This window comes from Eublepharis macularius, chromosome 1 (genome assembly GCF_028583425.1).
Source record: "Eublepharis macularius isolate TG4126 chromosome 1, MPM_Emac_v1.0, whole genome shotgun sequence".
Lineage (NCBI taxonomy): Eukaryota > Metazoa > Chordata > Lepidosauria > Squamata > Eublepharidae > Eublepharis > Eublepharis macularius.
This window is the reverse complement of record NC_072790.1, coordinates 217,006,437-217,028,972: the sequence shown is the minus strand read 5'-3', so window position 1 is coordinate 217,028,972 and position 22,536 is coordinate 217,006,437. Positions and strand designations below refer to the sequence as shown.

General features: G+C 43.0%; 1 protein-coding gene across 2 annotated transcripts in view; it reads left to right on the top strand.

The window, feature by feature from the left end:
- The window catches only part of USP34 (ubiquitin specific peptidase 34), a 133,325-nt gene that overhangs the window by 102,904 nt on the left and 7,885 nt on the right, over nucleotides 1–22,536 (top strand). For both annotated transcript variants that reach the window (XM_054987582.1, XM_054987579.1), the window contains 20 exons: nucleotides 32–107; nucleotides 211–258; nucleotides 1,806–1,871; nucleotides 2,707–2,787; nucleotides 4,775–4,860; nucleotides 5,547–5,715; nucleotides 5,823–5,897; nucleotides 6,517–6,668; nucleotides 7,669–7,717; nucleotides 7,816–7,920; nucleotides 8,032–8,076; nucleotides 10,959–11,063; nucleotides 13,010–13,157; nucleotides 13,535–14,169; nucleotides 14,608–14,765; nucleotides 16,361–16,439; nucleotides 16,582–16,708; nucleotides 19,329–19,436; nucleotides 20,351–20,455; nucleotides 21,689–21,813. In XM_054987582.1, coding sequence (XP_054843557.1) covers nucleotides 32–107; nucleotides 211–258; nucleotides 1,806–1,871; nucleotides 2,707–2,787; nucleotides 4,775–4,860; nucleotides 5,547–5,715; nucleotides 5,823–5,897; nucleotides 6,517–6,668; nucleotides 7,669–7,717; nucleotides 7,816–7,920; nucleotides 8,032–8,076; nucleotides 10,959–11,063; nucleotides 13,010–13,157; nucleotides 13,535–14,169; nucleotides 14,608–14,765; nucleotides 16,361–16,439; nucleotides 16,582–16,708; nucleotides 19,329–19,436; nucleotides 20,351–20,455; nucleotides 21,689–21,813 — 2,542 coding nt within the window. The remainder of the gene's footprint in view (nucleotides 1–31; nucleotides 108–210; nucleotides 259–1,805; nucleotides 1,872–2,706; nucleotides 2,788–4,774; nucleotides 4,861–5,546; nucleotides 5,716–5,822; nucleotides 5,898–6,516; nucleotides 6,669–7,668; nucleotides 7,718–7,815; nucleotides 7,921–8,031; nucleotides 8,077–10,958; nucleotides 11,064–13,009; nucleotides 13,158–13,534; nucleotides 14,170–14,607; nucleotides 14,766–16,360; nucleotides 16,440–16,581; nucleotides 16,709–19,328; nucleotides 19,437–20,350; nucleotides 20,456–21,688; nucleotides 21,814–22,536) is intronic.

Genomic DNA, 22,536 nt, shown 5'->3' with positions numbered 1-22,536 from the left:
GAGTATCTTAACTATATCTATTTGGCCTTAGGTTCATGTGGCAGTTGTGTAGTAGCATCCCCAGCACATTACCAGATCCAAAAGCAGTTTCTCTGATGACAGCCAAGGTAGAATTCCTTGATTGTATAAATACTTTTTTTTCCTGGGCTCAGTAAAAAGTTTTAAAAGTTAGTTCAGGATATTTGGTGATTGTCAATTATTATCTTACAGCTAAGCACTTCTTTTGTCCTGGAGACATTTATCCATTCGAAAGAAAAGGTATGTTGTTTATTTACTTAAAATATTTAATTTCTCTTGTGGCTCAAGGTGGCTTATATAATTCCAAAAATCAAAAATATGCAGCGTACTGTAAAATTCCATTTGCCCCCCTTCCAAAGAAAATGTTTGCAGTTTAAATGCTATCAAAAGCCCTCACAAATAAAACAGCTTTTGCACCCCCTAGAGATAGCTCCCCACTCACCTCCTCAGGGAGCTCATTCCACAAAGTGGAACTATGGAAAAGGAGAACTACTAAACAACGAGGCAAGTTTCTGAGAATAATTCTTGGGGCAGTTTATAAAACGACTTGATGGAGACAGCTGTACTTGGTTAACATATAGGAAATGAGACTAAGGTTGTTAGAAATCTCACTACTGAACTGTGAACTGGTTCAAGCTTTGGTACAGCTTTTTGAAGAACCTCCTAGGCTGGCACGGACCAGTTTGTCTTTTAAGTTTCTTTCTTTTTTAAAAAAAATTTGTTTTATTGGTGAGTTTATATTTCATATTTAATACATTCATTCCCATCATATCTAATTTACTCTAACACCCACCCTTTCCTCCCCCATCCTTATCGACTTCCAACAGCTTTCCAACCCTTAACCCTTCTTATTTCTTAACTTGACTTCACTTATATTCTTCTATAACACATAAATCGTAATATTTCTTACTTTAAGCATATTCAAATTGTTTTATATATATACTATATTAAAATCACTAATCCACCAATGTATCCATTTTACTCTTCCTTGATTAAACTCTATATTCTAAGTAAGATTTGCTTAAACATAATACTAGCTTAGATTATAATAATTAAATTCCCTCTTAATGGTAAAGTCGCTTATCTCTTCTGTTTACAACATCACATTTTAATAATTCTCAAACTGCCACAGTTCTCCCTTCACATCCCATTTTTTTTCCTAAATATTGTTTCAATTTCCTCCAGTCAGCAATGAATTGTCCTGGATCAAGATCTTTAAGTTTTCTTGTCATTTTGTCCATCTCCGCCATGTACAGCAATTTATAAATCCAATCTTCTATAGTTGGTATTTCTTGTATTTTCCATTTCTGCGCGTACAAAAGTCTTGCCGCTGTGATCATATAAAATAACAATGTTCTGTACTGCACTGGAACACCTTCCAGTCTTTTAAGTTTCTTTCTGAAAGTCAGGTGATCCTCATATTAAGCTTCCTTCAGATGCACATGGATGAAAACCCTAGTGTTCCATACGAAGCAAACCGAATGCATTAATCCGTAGTATCTTTAGGCCATATAGTTCCAGATGACCCTAGCATATGGATGAAACTACATTATTATAGTACAAACCGCATATAGTATAGTACAAAAAGAGACTCCAAATAAAAAGAAATCCCTCTTTCGTTTTTAAAAATTTGAGAGGATGGATGGAAGAACACTACATTTGTGTATTCGTTATTACATTGTATAAGGCGTACCACTCTTTTTTTCAACTTGATGGTCAAGGTCATTTTCCTTAGGCTTGCAATGGCAGATTTTATGCTTCAGTTGAGTCTTCTGTTCTCTTTTTAGCCTACAATGCTTCAGTGGATTGAACTTTTAACCAAGCAATTTAACAACAGTCAAGCTGCGTGTGAGGTAAGACAGCAATGAAGAGGTGAGTGAAGCATCCTTGGAGCAATTGCAGTAAAGCCCATGCTCCTTGCCACAGATGCTTTCAATCATGTGGCTCAGGTACACAGAGCTAGAGATGCAAAAGCCTTGGGAAAAGAAAAAGCAGGGAAAAATTAGAAAAGGTGGTTCCACCCTTCCCCTGTTTTTCCCCCAAGGTCCCCCTAACATTTTCCAACAGATAAACTGGACATTTTGGGAAGCAGTGGAAAAAATGCTATAAAATATTTTCTCATTTGGAATCAGTGAAATTACATTTTAAGGCACGGTTTTATTCACTTGGATATAGTACAAAGATTTTTTATGTAAGGCGGCTTATAATCTTTGAGTAACTATAATTTCTGTATATACTGTAGACCCCATGGGTGTCATGGAGCCTGCTGGTGTGTAAGCCTGCTTGTTTCTTCTCCAAACAAAGAGCCAAACTTGGCTTTCTTTCATTTCATTACAACAGGGTGGACTTCAATAGACCCCACATGACATCACTTTGGTGTCTGCAGGAAGCACCTATTGAAAAATACCCCCCATCCTAAGAGGACACTAGTCTTAAAGCTTCCCAGTATTTTGTGATTGCCTCCCATGGCATACATTTTCTCCCCTATAATACTTGAAATAATTACCTTTTTTTCCTGTTGCTTTCCTGAAAGGCAAATAATCACTGCAATACTCTTAGGGTTTTTAACCAGGTTTGTTTAATTAGTGATGATAAAACACACTATACGTTTATCAAAGATAGTGTAGAAAAGGCGGTTATGGTTAATAATAGGGGATAGATGAAGGATAACTAATGTTTTTTCTTCAGTGGTTTTTGGATCGGATGGCTGATGATGACTGGTGGCCTATGCAGATTCTAATAAAATGTCCAAATCAGATTGTGAGACAGGTAAGAGAAACTAACTACAGAACGGCTGGGTTATAGATGTATAATTTCATTATATAATAAAAGCTTTGTTTTGGGGCACTTGACTATCCAGAGTGATTTGTTAATTGGCATCCAGAGGGCAAGCTCCTCTCCCTCAGCCGCCATGCCCCTGCTTCTATAAGTGCATGCATGGCTCTGCTCCTGCCTCTTCAGCCAGCCAGCTTTATGACTCTTACTTTTGCTAAACTTCTGGTAACTTCTGGCAGCTGATATTGTTCTTGGGTGCCTCCTCCCCCTTCAGACTACCTCGAGCTGTTGGGAGCCAGCTTTGCCAGAGTGCTCCTGGGCAGCTGGCGTGCTTTTCTGTCTGCTTTATAGGATGGCTTAGAGGAAAGGGTCATGCTGGGCATGAGGGCTGTTTCTGTGGGTTTCCCAGTGAGGTGGGGTTTGGTCACTGCAGATTCCTTTGGATTAGGGAGCAGGCAGAGCAATAAGTAACATAGTCAGCACATTTGATTAACCCATTCACCATGAGTGCTGGTTAACATTAATGTAATATACTTAATGTAGTTGGAAAGCTGGTATTGTTGTTTGTTGGATAAAATGATCTGTGGATACAAAGATTGCTGATATTTTCCATATTCCCCTCCTGTGGTGAACTTTTCTAAGCTGATTCCTGGGGTACTGGGACCCAAGTGAACTAACAGCCATGTGATCCAGAATGCTGATCTGTCAGCATACATCAGCTGATAGAAGAGGCAGAAAGGTTGATTAAATCTACTTCAGGTGTTCTCACCCCACCCATTACGGATGTTAATCTACACCGGTCCTTGCTTTGAAATAGGTGGTTATGAGAACCCTCCTAAAAAAGCATTGTTGGACCCTAATGACCTAAACAACTACAGTCTGGTGGATAACATTCCATTCTTGGCAAGGTATTTGAGTGAGTAGTGGCTATGCAGCTTCAGGCAGTCTTGGAGGAGGCTAATTATCTAGATCCATTTCGATCTGGATTCAGGCGTAGGGCTGTGCAGTGGGGAAATACTCGGTTTTGCGGGGAAATGATCCGGAATAACCCCAACCCCGAAGTGGCAAGCCACTTCGAGTTTGGGTTGTTGGAAATCGCTTCGGTATGCTTCGTAATGATTCGGAGCATACCGACGTGAGATTCCTACCTCCCCCCTGAGCCCCCCTTCCCCCAACCCCACTTACCATCGGAAGGCCAGAGCAGGTGCTTTTGCCACCACTGTGGCCAGCAGGGCAGCTGCAGCCGATGCCTCTGCCACCTGTGCTGCCGCTTCAGCATCTGTGGCAGCTGGCAGGGCGGCAGCTAATGCTGGCACCTGCACTGCCCACGCCGCCGCTTCAGTGTCTGCGGCGGCCGGCAAGGCAGCAGGGAAGGCCACTGCTTCCACCGCCAGAAGGATGCCCCAGGTAAGTGGGGGGGTGGTGGGGGGGCGAGCACCCTTTAAAAAGGCTCCGAAGCTTCCCGAAGCAATACAAATTGCTTCTGGAAGCTTTGATTCGGTATTTCCGAATCAGGGCCATCATACTGGCCCCGATTCAGAAATACCAAATCTTTATGAATCGGGCCCGGTTCGAGTTTTTTTTCCGAACCGGGAACCCAAAGCGCACACCCCTAGATTTGGGATAGAAATGGCCATGGTCACCCTGACTGATGATCTTTGCCGGGCAGGTTGCAATCATCTGTGTCTCAGATGATTCTCCTGGACTTCTTACCTGCTTTATATAATTTTTTTTTTTAGTTAAGAAGAAAGTTTAAAAATGTCATAGCAAGGACAGTTATATAAAAGATCATTTTAGTTTAATAAATATTAAATTATATAAAAGATCATTAATAGTATTCATTTTAAAACCAACCATTATTAAATTAGTATACATAAAAATCGCTATCTTGGGACTTTTGAACCTAGTCTTATAACATGATGTTGAAATGTTCATCTGTGCAGCCCCAAAGGAGGTCATTCTCTGACTCAATATTTTATAGATGTTCCAACGCCTGTGTATTCATGTGATTCAGCGATTGAGACCTGTCCACGCCCATCTTTATCTCCAGCCAGGAATAGAAGACTGGTAAGTGGTAACTTATTTTATGTTTAATAAGTTTTTAAAATTACATCAACAGTTTCAGAGACTAGTTTTCTGTTGTTGTTGATATTTCTTAATGTTGAATCATTAAGAAAAAATAGTCTGAACTTTCTGTTGCAAGCTTTTTCTTTTTGTTTTTTTTATATTTATGTCAGAAGAGTGGCTGAAATGAAATATGTTCTAAATAAGTTTTCTCATTTTTTAATGTTATTAATTGGCATATTTTTAGTAGTCAGCTTATTTTTTTCGAAGTTGGGTCATATTTTAATATGTAACAAAAATGAATAGTGAAACCTGATTGTGTAACTTCCAAAAGAATTTCTTTCCCCTGCTGCCTGATTCTGTGTTTGTGTACTTGGGAGTAAGCCACATTGACTTCATTGGAACTTAATCTTAGATAAGCATGCATAGAATTGCAACCATAGTGATGTATCATACACAGTCACTATTTTCCCATTTAGGAGATGAGAAAATCTGTAGCAGAGTTGTGACTCACTAAACACAAAACTCTGTTGTGTGGTAGAGCTGTACCACATTGTTTGCTAAAAGTAACAAACTACACATACACATGGGATTTCTGAGCATTGTTTTAGATTGGTCCAAGATCACTTTGCCTCCAGTGAAATTTAATAATATACATTGAATGACGTAAATGTAAATCTGTTTTTCAGTTCGGATGACATGGATGGCCCTGTAGAAGATATTGGTAGCCGCTCATGTGTAACTCGCTTTGTGAAGACTCTGCTGTCAATTATGGAACATGGTGTTAAACCTCATAGTAAACATCTCACAGAATACTTTGCCTTCCTTTATGAATTTGCCAAAATGGGGGAAGAGGAGGTGAGTGAGGAGGTAGTCTTAAATATTGTGTGGGTTCAGTAGCTTCTATTTGGGGACGATATAGGCAAGCATGTTACTCACACAGTCTAATGTTCTTTGATTTCCAGAGCCAGTTTTTGCTTTCACTGCAGGCCATATCAACAATGGTGCATTTCTACATGGGAACCAAAGGACCTGAAAATGTAAGTCTATACTTACCTTGAGCATAAAAGTAGATAATTCAACTTTCATATCAAGTAATGTTTCATTTCCCCCCAGCATTATGTTAGATCAAGTAATATTTTAAAATAGCTGTGTTAATTAAAGACATTTCTTTCAAACTATGACATAGTCTTTCAAACTATGTTCTGGGTGCCTCAGAAATTTAGCAGGGCTTCTTCAGCAAGGTGGCTGTTAATAATGAACAGACTTCATGGAGGGGCAGGCTCCCCCCCTCTATTGTTCAGTGCCTGACAGCTTACTTAATTTTAGGTGTTTTTACCATCTTAAACTCCTCAAGGACTGAGGAGTTTAAAGCAATTAAAATATACTACATATGGGGCTAGTCCTGGGTCCCCTGGGCCAGCTCACTAACTGCCACAGGCTGTGAGCTGTGGCTTAAGATCCAAGGTCCCTTTGGCTCTTGTCCAGGCTAAGTATCTGCAGCCAGATGGGAAACGAAAATTCAGCCTAAATATTACATAGCTGGCAGAGATGTTCCCAGTATTCCTCTCTCCTCATAATATAGCAGTCACCCCAGAGACTTTGGCAGCAGCAACCTGCAGTAAGGATTATGCACACTTTTTTTCTCCTATCATTCAGCCACAAGTTGAAGTGTTATCAGAAGAAGAAGGAGAGGAAGAAGAAGAGGAGGAGGATATTCTTTCTTTAGCAGAAGAAAAGTACAGGCCTGCTGCACTTGAAAAGATGATTGCTCTGATTGCTCTTCTGGTTGAGCAGTCTCGCTCAGAGAGGTAATTAGTATATCCACATCGAGTGACACCGCTATTTGCCTTGGCTTAAACCATGTGTAAATGCACTTTGTAAATTTGATGTAAGCAAACTAGGCAAATGTTTGTGCTTCTGTTCTTTACCAACCTGTAGTGAGCTGAGCTGTTAATGGAGGGAACTCTAGCAAGAGGAACAGAGAAACTTCCATCTGTCAGAAGTTTAAGATGAGGGCTTCTCCTTCCATAGTTCTAGTATAACTGCTGGCTGTCCTAATGGTGAAACTCCATCCTGCTAAAGATTTTCTTTACAGATATGAAAATGAGACAAAGACAAATTGAGGGAACTTACTAATACAGCTATCAGAGTGGGCTGTGAAGTGAAATCTCTCCTGTGAAACTGCCATTCTGACCTCCATTGGAGACCTTCGGTTCTGATATCGGGGGGGGGGGACTGTGGCATGTAACTTAATTATAGCTGCTATATCAGCATTGTTCCAGTACTGGAGAGAATCTGAAATTACATTAGTAGAACCATGGGAAATTAAAATCTAGTCTTTTGTGACTTCTTTTATTACTTACGTTTTGAGAATCTTGAAATTAGAACTAAAGAAAGAAAAAACATTTTCATAGATTAAATTGGACAAACATTAAACCTAAAGGCTGGATTATTTAGGAGTAATTTCTAATGCATGGATCCAAAGAAGAAGCTTTCCTCTAGTGGGAGGATGCTCTTATGATAGAAGAAAGCTCCGTATCCATAGGATCCAAGCCATTCTGATGCTGATGATGGTATTTTTGTATATTTCTTTCTTGGTTATTTTTGTGGCGTGTTAAGGTCCCCCACCATGATATGTGCAGTTAATGACATCTTAATCTGTTTATTGTATATTAGCATTCTATTTATATTAACCACGGTATTATAGTTTCTAACAATACATTCACCTTTATACATTTTTAAAAAGCAAAAGCATCTCTGGTTTTTGCTGATTGTAGAAATGACTTTGTTCCATTTTGTATATTTTAGGCATTTGACTTTATCCCAAAATGACATGGCAGCATTAACAGGAGGCAAGGTAACATATTTGGCCATCTAAAATAAAATAAAGCTGCCTGTTTTGCCATGTGTATTTTTAAAGTGTCTGCTGTAACAACGTGTTTGTGCTTGCTCCAGGGTTTTCCCTTCTTGTTTCAACATATCCGTGATGGAATCAACATCAGGCAGACCTGCAATCTCATTTTCAGCCTCTGTCGGTACAATAACAGACTTGCAGAACATGTAAGCCTCTGCTGCTCTTGATTCAGTTCATACTGGGAACTTAACTGGAAAACCAATTCAAAGGTTGTCTAATCACTGACCTCTCAAATTAAGATTTTGTTTCTGTTGCAGATTGTATCCATGCTTTTTACCTCCATAGCCAAGTTGACTCCTGAGGTATGTAAAGTACTTACATTAACTAAAATATTTGCTGATCTCCTCCCTCTGAAGTTACTAAAGGACTGCATGTCTGTTCACCCACAGAGAAAAATGATAATTCCTTGTAATCCTAGCTTGTTTTATAGCCCTGTCCTTCCTATGGCACAAGAGTGCATAATTAGAGCCATTTCGTGGAGGTCATTAGACTAGAACAAGAATCAAATCTAGTTTTGGTGTGCCCGCATTATGTACTTGTGCCTATCCCCTTCCTTAGGTCTGCTCTTCCATGCAAGGCTATGGCCAGGTTGGAGTGGAATGGGATCATTAATTGTACCATTATTCCAAGTCCTAGCACCTGGTTCAGCCCTACATAAGTCCCTTGAACAATTGCCCTTTACTCAGCTCTGATCCAGTAGTGTTGCTGATGGTTATCAACCTTATGCAAAAGGGAAAGGCCTGTTCTTTGTGTGTGATAGGTGTAACACAGTGTTTCTGCTGGTGCTGTTAGCCTAGCACCCAATCCTGTGCTGTGATGTCTCTGCACGGGTGGTTGTAAAATCTAGCAGTAAGGGGTCCTTTGAATTACTGGAGGTTGTGCACTCTTTTCTGCTCACCAACTGGCAGTTCTTTACTTTGAGCAGCTGGCTGTGACACTGTTCCAACAGTTTTTTTGTTAGGCCATAAAAGGATTTATGCTATCCAAAATCACAACTCCAATATACCTAGTGGACAGAGCATAGAATTAACTTGGACCCTGACCATTTTGCATTATCTAACATTGGCATTCCTGCTACTGCGTGAAAGGAGCATTTAGGGATTAGCTTGGGCTTCTTATCACTTCAAAGGACCTGGTATATGAATCATCCACAATGGTAGTTTTTTTGTGTGTCTCAAACACCTAGAAGTCTGTTAAGCCAAAAAAGTGAATCCAAACAGAATGGACTCCGCTCAGTGGTTCTGGAGTAAGGCAGTTTTGACTGATAGGATAGCACTCTGGTAGATGTAGTCTTAGGCAGAAAGACACCAAGGTGAGGGGCTTCCCCATAGCTTTCAATAATAATCCTGTCTGTTTAATTGATTCCTCTCCTCCTCACCTCATATAAATGCAGCTTTCAAACTCTGGCTAGAGCAAAGTAGGAGAAGCCCACAAAAACTAACCTTATACTTCTGGGGCCATAATAGTCACTCCTTTCTGGATCACCTTCCCTTTTTTGGAAATGGGTTCAGGTTAGCATGCTCAGATCTCATCAGCAATATTATCTGCTTGGATCTGATTTGTCTTGACAGAATATGCCCATTCAGACCCAGGTCGAGAAAGCGGTGAAGAGCATGCACCTCACCACTTGTGGGGAGTTGTTTGCTTTGTTTTGTTCCCATGCTTTTGAAATGAAGTTGGGCTTTGTACGATTTTTGTTCTTTCAGCCACCCTTCTCTTCATTTGTCAAGCTGCAGCCAAGCCTGTGGCATTTCAGAAAGGCACCCTCTCCTTTCCCTTCCTTTCTCCAAGTAGCAGGAAAAGAGTACCAGCCTGCGGCAACAGCCAACCCCACCTCCATATATAACTTATTTAAAAAGAGAGGTCTGCCTTAAATTTAATATCATGTAGACAAAAGGAGGTGGAAGGCAGCCTGCCAGTTAATATCTGCCTCACAAGCCATGCTCTCTGTGCCCCTGCCTTCAGAGGTGAAGGATGGTAACCAGAGACGGGGCTTTTTCAGGAGCAGCACCTCACTTACGAAGTGCTCTTCCTCTTGATGCACACCAGGCCACATAACGTTGTTTTCTTTTAGGTGCCAGGCCCAAGCGTCCCTGTTCACCCAGCCTTTTGATCAAGGGTTGATCTTTTAACACTATTTTAATCTAAAACTGTCATTTTAAGCTGTTAGTGGTCTTTTTGTGGTCTTTGTGTTTATGCTGGGCTAGGTTTTTAATGTTGGATTTTAATTTAATATCTTTTACTGTTTTGTTTTTATTATTTTTATTTTCTAAGCCTCTGTGGGCAGATTCCTGGAGAGGAGGCATAATTTTTTAATAAATAAATAAATAAGGCAGCCTTTGAGGCTCCAGTGCTGATCACATCAATTCCAACGTTCACAGGAAGTAACCTTGGATTTCCAACCTAGCTGGAATTGCTTCCGTTAGTTTACAGAGAGATCAGCCAGTAAACGTGTTACAGAAATAAAACTGGCCACCCAGCGCTGATACTGGGTGTCTCCAGCCTCCACTGACGGGAACAATAACTGAGCTAATGCATTTTATTGGGTATCTCTTCCCTTCTTCCATGGAGCTTAGGGTAATGTAAATGGTTCACCCTTCCCTCTTTCTATCCTTAAAATAACCTGTGAGGAGTGTCAATCAGAGAATATCAGCTTTGTGGTTGAGTGGGGATTTGAACCTGTGTTTCTCCAGTCTTAGTCCAGCACCTGAAGACTTGCACTAAAGTGGCTTTTGTGTGCATAGTTTCTATGCAGCTCCTCCTGCTCCCTCAGGTCTTTGCGGTATACACATCATCTTTATATACAGGTTACCTTCTTTCATATGCATGCATGTACACACCCCTCATTGTAATATCAGACATTTTAATAGCAATAAATAACAAGCTTCGTTTGGCCTTGTGTGGTGTGCAAGGCATAACCCTGCTTTCATCCAAGGAACAACAAGCCAGTTAAATTTACAAACGCAGCAGGTTCACTGTGTACAGCTGCAGTAGCCGTGTACATCTCTGAATAATTTTCAAGGTACTTTGTGCTAGCTACAGATTAAGCTACATATTTTACAGTTACTGAATGCTCATACATACTGCACAGGATTAAAAGTTGGTTTTTAAAGCGGGGGTAGGATTTCAACATACGATTTTTATTGACTGATTTGGTGTAATGTTTGTTTTTAACCCACTGCAGGCAGCCAATCCTTTTTTCAAGTTGCTGACTATGCTTATGGAATTTGCTGGAGGCCCGCCAGGGATGCCTCCCTTTGCTTCTTACATCCTGCAGAGGATATGGGAGGTACAGTATGTAGAACCTAAACAGAGATTCAGAGTTTCTTTACCCTTATTGGTGTATCTGCAGTAATAGAGAACAGCCTTCCTCACCCCTCAAGGAGCCTTTAAAATAGTTGATGTTACCCTCCTCTTTATGGGCAGTGCAGTGCATCTGCGTGGAGCTTTCTCTACTGGGGCTAAGAAAGTGGTTTGCCCTATTGGTTTTCTTGCTGTTCTGGTGTATTGCATGATATTTAAGCAGTAGTTTGGTTAGTCATTATAACAGACACCCCTTGAGTTAAGGATTGGAAAACCAACAATTTACTGCTATCCATTGCTTGGGGATGCAAAGTTTCTGGCTACCTGGCATCAAGATTTGGAGAGACAGAGTTCACTATTTCCTCCCAGAATGGTTGAAACAAACAAGGTAGTTTTCAGTGAGGACACAATAACGCCAGCTGGCTCAGGTCTTCAAATAGGTGAGAGGGAAGTCCTGCTGTGATCATTGTCCTTTGAGTTTTCAGGAAGAGGAAAACATGTTTCTCAGTATGTCTGTTTTGATATTGAAACTCTGCTTGTCCAGGTACTTCAAGCCCATCCTTGGTCACTCATGGCCTGCAGTACACAAAAGGTTTGCAGGTGATATGAATGAGTAGTTCAGTCTTCCGCCAGGAAAGAGCTGGTTCAGTCTTCATATGGGAATTGCTTGTCTGAATGTCTTATAAACATTAATATAAAGCAGGAGTTTTAAGTGGGGGTACTTTCAAACAAGTGTTTCCCCACCAAGAGAATGGGGTTGGTGCACTCCTGTAATAATATCATCTCCATCATTTAAATTGGTTTTTTAAAATTGTGCCTACTATCTCATATATAATAGACTAGCTTGATACTTTGCTACAGTATGCAACTATTTTAAATCCAGTTATAATACTTATGGGTATATAACATTTTTTGATTTGTGTGTTTTTTTTGTTGGCAACCCTAGTGAACTTTTAGGGGAAGACTGGGAGGTGCATTTTACCTCAGGACACATTCAATGACTCCCAATAGCAAATGTGTACTGGGGTGGGGGGGCAATCAGGCCACATATGTAAATGACCTCTGTATTCCAGCTGTCTCGGGGTGGGGTGGGGAATGAGGTGTGGAATGTTGTGAGCCCCAATCAGCCTGCATATGCAGATGACCTTGAAAGGGTGGCCCAATCAGGGAAGAGTGGCCGAGTTGGCATTGGGCAGGGGCGCAAGCAGGCAGCAGCCTACCAGCCACACAGGGAAGCTGTATCCCTTAGGGAAAACACATTTTACCCCTTTTTACCCACTTAGGGTGCAAACTTCTTAAAACCCTTTTTTAGTGGGTGTTTGCATCATGAAAGGATTGTTCTCCCCAAATTTCATGTTTCTAGGTCCAGGAGTTTGGGCTGGGCATTGATGAGTCAGTTAGGACACTTGTCTTTATAGATTATTTGACTGTAATGGGAATGGATAGAAAACTCAATTGGTGCAAAGTTATCTTTCTGTGAGGAGGGATTCAGAATCGGACAGAATTCCTAGCACTGTCACAATAGTTCATATATCTCCAGAGCAATGTAATTGCAGTTTAACAGGTTGAAAACCAGATAAAGTTCATAAAGTATACGTGACCAAGTACTATTACATAACTATGTATTACAATGTAGGGGTGTGCACCGGGAAAATGATTCGGAATAACCGGGTTATTGGAATCACTTTGGTATGCTTCATAATGATTTGGAGCATACCGAAGTGAGACCCCCCACCTCTCCCCTGAGCTCCCCTTCCCCCAACCCCAACCATACTTACCTTACTTGAAGGCCGGAGCCGGAGCTACCTGCTCCGCCGTGCCAGCCGGCAGGGCAGCGGGGAAAGCCGGCACCGGCGTCAAATCTTTACAAATCAGGCCCGGTTGGTGTTGTTGTTGTTGTTGTTAGTTTCCATTTTCTTCATTTTTTTGTAGGTGATTGAGTACAACCCTTCTCAGTGTCTGGATTGGCTAGCAGTGCAGACTCCTCGAAATAAGCTGGCCCACAGTTGGGTGTTGCAGAATATGGAGAACTGGGTTGAACGCTTTCTTTTGGCTCACAACTACCCTAGAGTGAGAACTTGTAAGTGAATAAGTGAGGGGCAATTCTTTTCTGTTTTTTCATTTATTATGTACACATGATCCACGATGGGGTTTGTTCATTTAATTGTGTGTTAAGTGGGAATGGCAAATACGTTGTTTTGTCTATTTGACATTCAAAATGGGATGAATCTCAAATGTTTGCAAATATCCACTTGTGAATTATCCTAGCAACATGTCAGACTTCTACTCGTTTAGTAGTCTTGAACACATAGTCTTGAACACTGTAATCGTTATTTCTGTTGTGGAAATGAGGTTGAGGTTTTATGAAATCAGTCTCTAGACAGCACTAATCTAGTTTCATGGAACTTTTGGAAGGTTTGGCCTGTTTGTTCATTTGTTTGTTTTGGTCCTTTGCAGCTGCAGCCTACCTTCTAGTATCCCTTATTCCAAGCAATTCGTTCCGGCAGATGTTCCGATCCACACGTTCACTTCACATCCCAACTCGGGACCTTCCCCTAAGTCCAGATACTACAGTCGTTCTTCACCAGGTCTACAATGTACTTCTTGGACTGCTGTCACGAGCTAAGCTTTACGTTGATGCTGCTGTTCATGGGACTACTAAGCTGGTGCCCTATTTTAGTTTTATGACTTACTGTTTGATTTCCAAAACAGAAAAACTGATGTTTTCTACCTATTTCATGGACTTGTGGAATCTTTTCCAGCCAAAGCTTTCTGAGCCTGCCATAGCCACCAATCACAACAAACAGGCCCTGCTCTCTTTTTGGTACAATGTCTGTGTTGACTGCCCTGAGAATGTGCGCCTTATTGTGCAGAACCCCGTGGTGACCAAGAACATTGCCTTCAATTACATCCTAGCTGACCATGATGACCAGGATGTGGTGCTCTTTAATCGCGGGATGCTGCCTGCCTACTATGGCATTTTGCGGCTGTGCTGTGAGCAGTCCCCTGCATTCACCAGGCAGCTGGCTTCTCATCAGAATATCCAGTGGGCTTTCAAGAATCTCACACCACATGCAAGCCAGTACCCTGGGGTAAGTCCATTTATATGGAAGGGAAGTTAGAAAAACTGAAGTCTGCAAATGCAGTTAGACTCACTGCAGAAGAAGAATTTAGAATTCTGGACAAGCTGGTTACTACTTTCATCTGAAGACTATTTTGAAAAAGAGTTGGAAGGTAGTTTGCTAACCCCCCACCCCATTCACCAGTTGCCGCTCTTACTCTCACATGGGCAACTGAAAGAGAGTTGGTGCTGCTTAGGGACCATATTTGGCCCTGGGGCCTCCAGTTGTTTTTATTTCCTCATTCAGAAAAGGGAACAAGTTGTTATTGCTAAAGTGAATGCCTTGTATGATTAGATTTCCTAATTCACAAATTACTTTGTGTTGAACTCCTGTGAAGTAATGAAAAGGACGTGAGATTTTAGCTGTAAAGATGATTGCTTTAGCCTCATGCTTGTTCTGTTTGTTTAGGCAGTGGAAGAGCTGTTTAACCTCATGCAACTATTTGTAGCTCAGAGGCCAGATATGAGAGAAGAGGAACTGGAAGATATTAAACAATTCAAGAAAACTACCATAAGCTGTTATCTCCGCTGCTTAGATGGACGGTCATGCTGGACTACTTTAATAAGGTACATAAGTCTCGGAATATTTATATTGAAAGCTAATTATGGCTACAGCAGGAATTAATGGTTCTTGCAGTATGAGATATCTAAAAGAAGTTACCATTGGCAATAGTTGCCCTAAATCTGCCTTCCCTTTAGGGACCTACATTTGGGACTGTCTGTGATATCTGATGACATCAATTCCCACCCTCATCTCAAACCTGCTGCCTTCTTGCCTGACGCATCACAAGGAAAGAGGCAAAGGCCCAGTTTAAACATACAATTGGAAGGCAAAAAGCTTACTTCCATAGGTTTGAGCAGAGTCAGGGTCTTGTTCAGACTGTGCCACAGCTCATGCAAAGTGCTTCATTTGCATGCCAGCACAATATCCACAAAGGCTACATCTCCAGAGTGCTAAGCATGCATAGGTGCTTTGCATGGGTGGCTGTGCAGTTTAAGCAAGACACTGTTTAACTGCAAAGTCCCAAAGGAGAGTGCTTTTTCCTCACCTGCACCATGTTTACGTCAGGCGAAAGAGTGTCTCTGAAGGAAGAAAAATGTAAACTACGTTGTAATGTCAATCTCTGAGCTGATGCTTGTGAAATAGTGCTTTACAAGTTCAGAATTTTCTAGATATGCCTCTTTGCATATTTGTGAATGTTGAAAAAGTGGTCTTTATTTTGGCACTTTTTAAATAAACGTTTGAAGCTGCCTTTAGACCTTTGGTCCCTTTATCCCAGTATTATCTACTTTGATTGACAGCAGCTCTCCTGTGTCAGTCAGACAGAAGTCTTTCTCAGCCCCATACTATCTTAGCGTTTCTTTACTGGAGATATCAATAGAATCTATGACCTGTGGCCAGCACCGGATCTAGGGTTGCCCGCGCCCGGGGCAACCCTAGGCTGGTGACCTCGTGTGTGCGCGCAGCACGCGTGTGCTCCCCGCGCTGCGTGATGACGTCACTTAGGTGACGTCATCATGCAGGGCAGAACAGAGGCAGCATGCGGGGCTGGGAAGCCGCCCGCACCATTCACCTCCCGGCAAATGGCGCGGGTGGCTTCCCAGCCCTCCACGCTGCTTTCACCTGCCCCGCAGGACAGGGGGCAGCCAGTTTGCCGTGCACCCCCTGCCCTGCAGGCCAGGCAAAAGCAGCGTGGGGGGCTGTGAGGCCGCCCGCGCCATTCGCCTGCCCTGCAGGACAGGGAGCGGCCAGCTTGCTGCGCACCCCCTTCCCTGCAGGGCAGGCAAAAGGCAGCGCGGCGCGGGCAGCCCCGCAGCCCCCTGCACTGCCTTTTGCCTGCCCTGCAGGACGGGGTGCGCGGCAAGCTGGCAGCCCCCTGTCCTGCGGGGCAGGCGAAAGGCAGCACGGGGGGCGGGGGGCTGCGAGGCTGCCTGCTCCCTCTGGCAGTTGGCAGCTGCTCTCGGCGCCCCCTCCCTGGGGGCACCGGGGGCAGACTACCCCCCCTGCCCCCCCTCGATCCGGCCCTGCCTGTGGCTTGCAACATATGCGCTTCTGTCACTCAGTTGTGCACCCTCCCCCAATTGCTGCCCATCCAAGTCCTGCTGTAGGTTTTCCTACTCGTTTTGAATGAGACTTTTTGTTTTTTACTTCTTTCCCTTAGTGCCTTCCGAATATTATTAGAAACTGATGAAGATCGGCTTCTTGTTGTGTTTAACAGAGGCTTAATCCTGATGACAGAGGTGAACATTTTTTCACTTTATTCATGATGAGATGTCAAAGTAAAGTAAATGTGGGCATAGTATTTATATAGGCTGCTTTTTTGAAATGTTGCTGATGTGTCATTTCATTGTGTTTCCTTTTTCTAAAAAATTTGTTTGGCAGTCCTTCAACACGTTGCACATGATGTACCATGAAGCCACAGCTTGTCATGTAACTGGAGACCTAGTGGAGCTTCTCTCCATATTCCTTTCTGTTCTCAAGTCTACCCGGCCATATCTACAAAGAAAAGGTTTGTTTTATACAGTGGAGAATTAGTAATTATACAGTACACCAGTGGGATTCTTTTCCTGCTACCCATGTACTTAACTTATGAAAAGAAGTGATGGTCTGGATTCAAATCCGCAGGTCAGCTCTGAAATCCCATGGGTGTTCCTGGACAAGTTGCTGTGGCTTGACATTTATATATTTGTTGGTTGGTTTATGTTATTTATAGTCCAACTTTCTCACTAGGTCTGAAGGTGTGTTACATAGAGAAAATCAATACAATCAGCGGGATGGGACCTCCAGTACACAATTTAGTAGGATATGTGTTTCTGGAATCAACCAGAAATCTGAAAACGGAACTTAAGCAAAGCATAAATATTAACATGATGTGTTAAACAATGCTAAAATTACATAGTATGGTTCTACTTACAGCAGCAGGTAGTACAAGCTACACAAATTAGTCTCTAAATCTTTACCCATTTAGTTTTGTGAACCACTCTATACAGTACAACCGTGTTAGCTGTGTAGAAAAGCCCTCCGAATAATTCACTGTTGCATAATTGCAGAAAAGCTGAGGGAGCTTTCCTGGCCTCGTCAGCAGGCCATCCATAAGGTGGGGGGCCACAATGGAGAAAGCACATATATGAGACGGTTGTTGATACTGCACATTTGCAGCTTGGCGCCTGCAGAAGGCCCTGCTCAGATGAGCAAAGCTGTTGTGGCAGGGCGAAGGGGGAGAGGAGGTCTCGCAGATAAGAGAGACTAAGGCTATGAAGGGCTTTGTATATGATAGCTGATACCTTAAATTGAACCTGGTAACTGATGGGTAGCCAGTGGAGTGACTGCAAAGTGGTAAGTAATACGTATGTTCCATCTAGCTTCCAATAACAGGCAAGCCATTGAGTTCTGCATCAATTGCAATTGCAAATTGAGGGGGAACCACAAGTGCATTACTGTAGTCTAGTCTTGATGTTACTGTGATTTGGATCCAGGTGGCCAGACCAGCCGTGTCAAGGTGGGGGGCCATCTTCTAGGCTAGACTGAGTTGGAAGAAAGCATTTTGTGCAGCTACATTAACTTGCTTCTCCAATAACAAAATTGGATCCACTATAGCCCCAAGGCTCTGTCAACCATAAAATTAGTAACCAACCTTTATAGGACTGTGAAGATGAAAACAAAGGGCTGGTCTGCACATTACACAACAGCAGTGTTGGATTTGCCCCAAAGTATATACACAGACAGCTACAGTCAGTGCCATACCTGAATGATTAAGGTGTCTTCAGATACCTTTGCTATTTTTCATTTTACTGTACACCTGAAAAGACAGAGTTAAGTGATCCTTGGCTAAAATGTAAAGGAAAGGCAGTCTACAAATGCTTTTAATAAAAAAAAAAAATTAATGGCCAGCAGTGCTGTCCATCTTTCCACCAACACTACAAAAAACAGGCATCTTTCCCAGGCCCTGCACCACCTCCACTGTTGGCACCTCAGCTACAGGTGCCTCCATGGAGCCCCAGGCCACCTTCACCGTCACAGTGCCAGCTCCAACACCCATACCCATCCTAGGCAACAACCACCATGCAGCTCACTTTCCTGCTAGCTCAGGCAACCCAACCTCAGTAAGGCCCACAGAAGTGCTTTGACAGCCAGAGCAGGACAAGCACAGACCCTAGGCCACCAAGGGAGCCAGTGAGGAAGTACCAGCAGCAGCAGGGGCGAGACAGGCAGAGGTCCGAGCAAATGCCCCATCCTGGACTCAGATTTGGGGCGGGAGGGGCCAGGGAACTACTGGGCCCACCCAGCTGTTCCACTGGATAAGCTGGGAGAAGAGCCACTCAGGGAGGCTGGGTAGGGAATAGGAGGAAACCGAGGGAAGTAGGAAAGAGTGATCCTTTAAAAGCAGGTTCTTGTGAGGGCCAAGGAGGAAGGCAAGAGAAGAGGCAGCTGGATTGTTCTGTTGTTCCTAGAGCAGAAGAAGGAACAAGGTGGTGCAACCCCTTTCCCTGCCCATCTGAGGCCTGAGGACACCTGACTTTGACGGCTGGCCAGGAGACAGACAGACAGACAGACAGCCTGGTGTTGGTGAAGGAAGAGCCTCACATTTAATAAACAGTAAACTACAGGGATTGTATAATCTGTTACTCAAGGCTTCACTGAAAATCCATTTTATAAAAGAGGCAGGGCCAGAATGTTCTTTGCTTTGTACCAGACCCACTTAAACCCTGTTGGGATTGGATGATAAAACGTGGATATTGATAATATTGATGTATTGTCGAAGGCTTTCACGGCCGGAGAACAATGGTTGTTGTAGGTTTTCCGGGCTGTATTGCCGTGGTCTTGGCATTGTAGTTCCTGATGTTTCGCCAGCAGCTGTGGCTGGCATCTTCAGATGTGTAGCACCAAAAGACAGAGATCTGTCTTTTGTGGTGACACTGAGAGATCTCTGTCTTTTGGTGCTACACCTCTGAAGATGCCAGCCACAGCTGCTGGCGAAACGTCAGGAACTACAATGCCAAGACCACGGCAATACAGCCTGGAAAACCCACAACAACCATTGATAATATTGTTTTATTGTTGTGAGCTGTGAGAAATAGCTTACAAATTTTCTGAATAATAAAAAATGATGGCATGATTTATATTTACAGATGTGAAACAAGCACTTATCCAGTGGCAAGAGCGAATAGAATTTGCCCATAAGCTGTTAACTTTGCTAAATTCATACAGCCCACCTGAGCTTCGAAATGCATGTATAGGTAAGATGCGTTCACATTCAGGCAGTCCTCAAGAGGCTGCTGAAATGAAATGTGCAAGGAGACCTTACATCATTTTCTAAAGTTCAGTGTTTTTGTGCTAAAGGCACTAAATGGGTTGGGGGGGGCATGGTATATGGCAGAGACTCTGCCTGGAGAAAAACGAGAATGGTCACAACCCTCCATGCCCCCTAGAACCATCCCAGATAAGTTGAGGTGGGCAAAGGTGTATGGAGGGGGGCTGTCCCAACTTTACTACTTAAGCATAGGGAGGGACTGGGCTCAGAAAAAGCTTTGAAACTGTTCTCCAGCCATAAATTGTGCATCTATAACTTGCTCCACCTTGAGAAGTGTTAAGCTTAATAGCTTGTAGTGACTCCTGTGTATCTAGTAGGCAATCTGCCTGCTTTCTCTCAAGAATGTGTGTATAGGTTTAGGTGTAAGAGGGGCCCTTCCTGAACAGTTTCCAACGAAGTGCCAGGAACTGCAGTTGGAAGTGGAAATTAGGAAACAGACTTATGGTCACAGCCTATGTTTGCATGCTGTGATTCCTTAAGTTTTGCCTAAAAGGCACAGAATTCTGCTTTCATTTTGCTTCAGAGGCAACGCTAGCTGTTATGGTTGCAAAGATAATGCTTGCTGCTGCTTGCTGAAATCTCAGAAGCCACAGGGGATGGCTGGACTTGACTTACAGTGTGTGAGGGTGGAGATTTAGTATCTCGTATAGCTCCTTGGCCTTCCTCTTTATAAGAGTAACTAGAATAAATAATTTAACATAGTAAGAAATGAAGAATGACTCGTGCAGAATGAGAGCAATTATGCAAGTCTGCTCAGTTTGTATAATTTATACGGGTTCAAAGTTTACAAATTCTGTGCTGCCTCTGGGAATAATACAAAGTCAAATGTTTTCTTTGTAGACGTCCTCAAGGAGCTGGTGCTTTTAAGCCCTCACGATTTCCTGCACACTCTGGTTCCGTTTCTGCAGCACAACCATTGCACATATCACCATAGCAACATCCCAAGTATGTATTTTCAGATTATTAAAATCTGTTGATATACTTAGCAGCTCAGGTAGGGTTGCCAGGTCCCCCAGGTTTGAAAGTGGATGGGGGAGTTGGGGGGTGCTAAGGGGACTTGCCTCCGGAGCTAGATTGAGGTCTGATTTTTATCAAATCAGCCCTGCGCTACCTATCGCTTGTGCCAGGTATGACATAATTCCCAGAGCCACAAGGAAGTGCTCCCAAGTACCCAGGGGTGCACTGCAGAGTTTTTGAGGCCCATTCCTGCACTTTTTTCTCCCTACCAGCCTAAGCTCAGATCACATGACTAGCACATTATGGAATGCAGTGAATACTTTGAGATTTCAGATTTATTTTGCAGCAGAAAGCAACAAAGTGGTTTCTTCCTGTGGCCATCAAAGAGTGTGGGGATTTAAGTTGTTCCATGGCTCGCAGCATCCATTGGACCCAGTGGTTACAGTTTTGAGAAAAAGAAATAGACATGGTTATTGGAGGGTGGGGGAGATGAGCAGAAAGCACCTGGTTTTTAATGGTCATGGGTGTCTTACTGCTTGCAGTCACCGATGTAGAGCCACGGCCACCACCTATTAAACTTGTTCAATTTCAGGCTCATCATTAGGCAAAGGTCAAGGCCATTAACCGTTGGAAGGAACAGCATTAGAAAGATTGGAATCCAGTGCAATTTCTGATGCATTTGGGTTAGGCTTGAGGTTTTGTGGTAGTAGTGGAGGAAGGTATAAGGAGAGTTTCTACAGGAGAAGTAGGGCTATGATAACAGAAGTGACAAGGGGTGGAAGGTGAGCTTTCAACATGACAGTTCTAAGTTTAATGGTAGCAATGTTACAAGTTAATTTTAGAAGCAGTTGCCCTTAGTGCAGTTGGTGAAACTAGATGTTCAGCTGCATACATTTCCTTGCCTGCAGAACTGAAAAGTGGCCCCTGGAGAGACATTTACCAGGCAGATGCAACAGGAGGTGCATCTCTGCCTGCCAGAGGGGAGGTGCTTCCCCTGCCTGCCATTTTCCTCCTCCACCGGTCTGACCATAACCAGGTTTCTAGGTCAAGTAGGGAAGAACTGCTGAATGGTTTATTTATGATTATTGCTAATATACACCATCAGTGCTCTAGTATTTTTATTTCACTGTTGTTTTATACAGTGTTTCACTTGGTTGCCTCTTTTTATACTGAACTCTGTCCATTTGGCAACTTCTTACTCTGTTCTGCTTTTCATCACAGTGTCCCTTGGCCCTTACTTCCCATGCCGTGAAAACCTGAAATTAATAGGAGGCAAAAGTAATATCCGCCCACCTCGTCCCGAACTCAACATGTGCCTCTTGCCTACAATGGTTGAAGCCAGCAAGGTATGTTGGAGGATGAGAAGGCTGCCTTTGGCTCTTTGGCTGGGGTTTTCTTGGTATTGTATGAGTTGTATCCCCCTGGATGTTTAGTGAAGAAAGATGTGCATTGCATTTTGATGCATTTGACCTTAAGTTAAACTTATAGTTCCTTATTTATTAATTTATTTTATTGCTGCTTCTGTGCTGTAGAAGACCTGCCTGAGTCTGCAGATACTTGCCTGCAGGGACCACTGTATATCTTCCTACAGGCCTTGGACTGAGAGGGAAGGAGGTTTCTTTCACTGTTGTTCTCCACTTATCTCCTGACTCCTTTCAGTCTCAGGAGCCAGAGCCAGCGAGTCCCCCTCAACCGATTCCCCCCCCCCCTTTGCCTTATGAAGTGCCTGGCTCATCCCGGGGCCAGCCCCTTTAGAAGCTCTGTCCCTCAGGAACTCCCATGGGATTTGAGCAGTTCCTGTGGGCAGCTGCCAACCCCCCCCCCACCTTTTATCTCCTCCACCCCTAGCTCAAATAATAGTAATAATAATAATAAATAACAACAACATTTGATATATAGACCGCCTTTCAGGACAACTTAACGCCCTCTCAGAGCAGTTTACAAAGTATGTCATTATTATCCCCACAACAACAAACACCCTATGAGGTAAGTGGGGCTGAGAGAGCTCCTAGAAACTGTGACGGACCCAAGATCACCCAGCTGGCTTCAAGTGGAGGAGTAGGGAATCA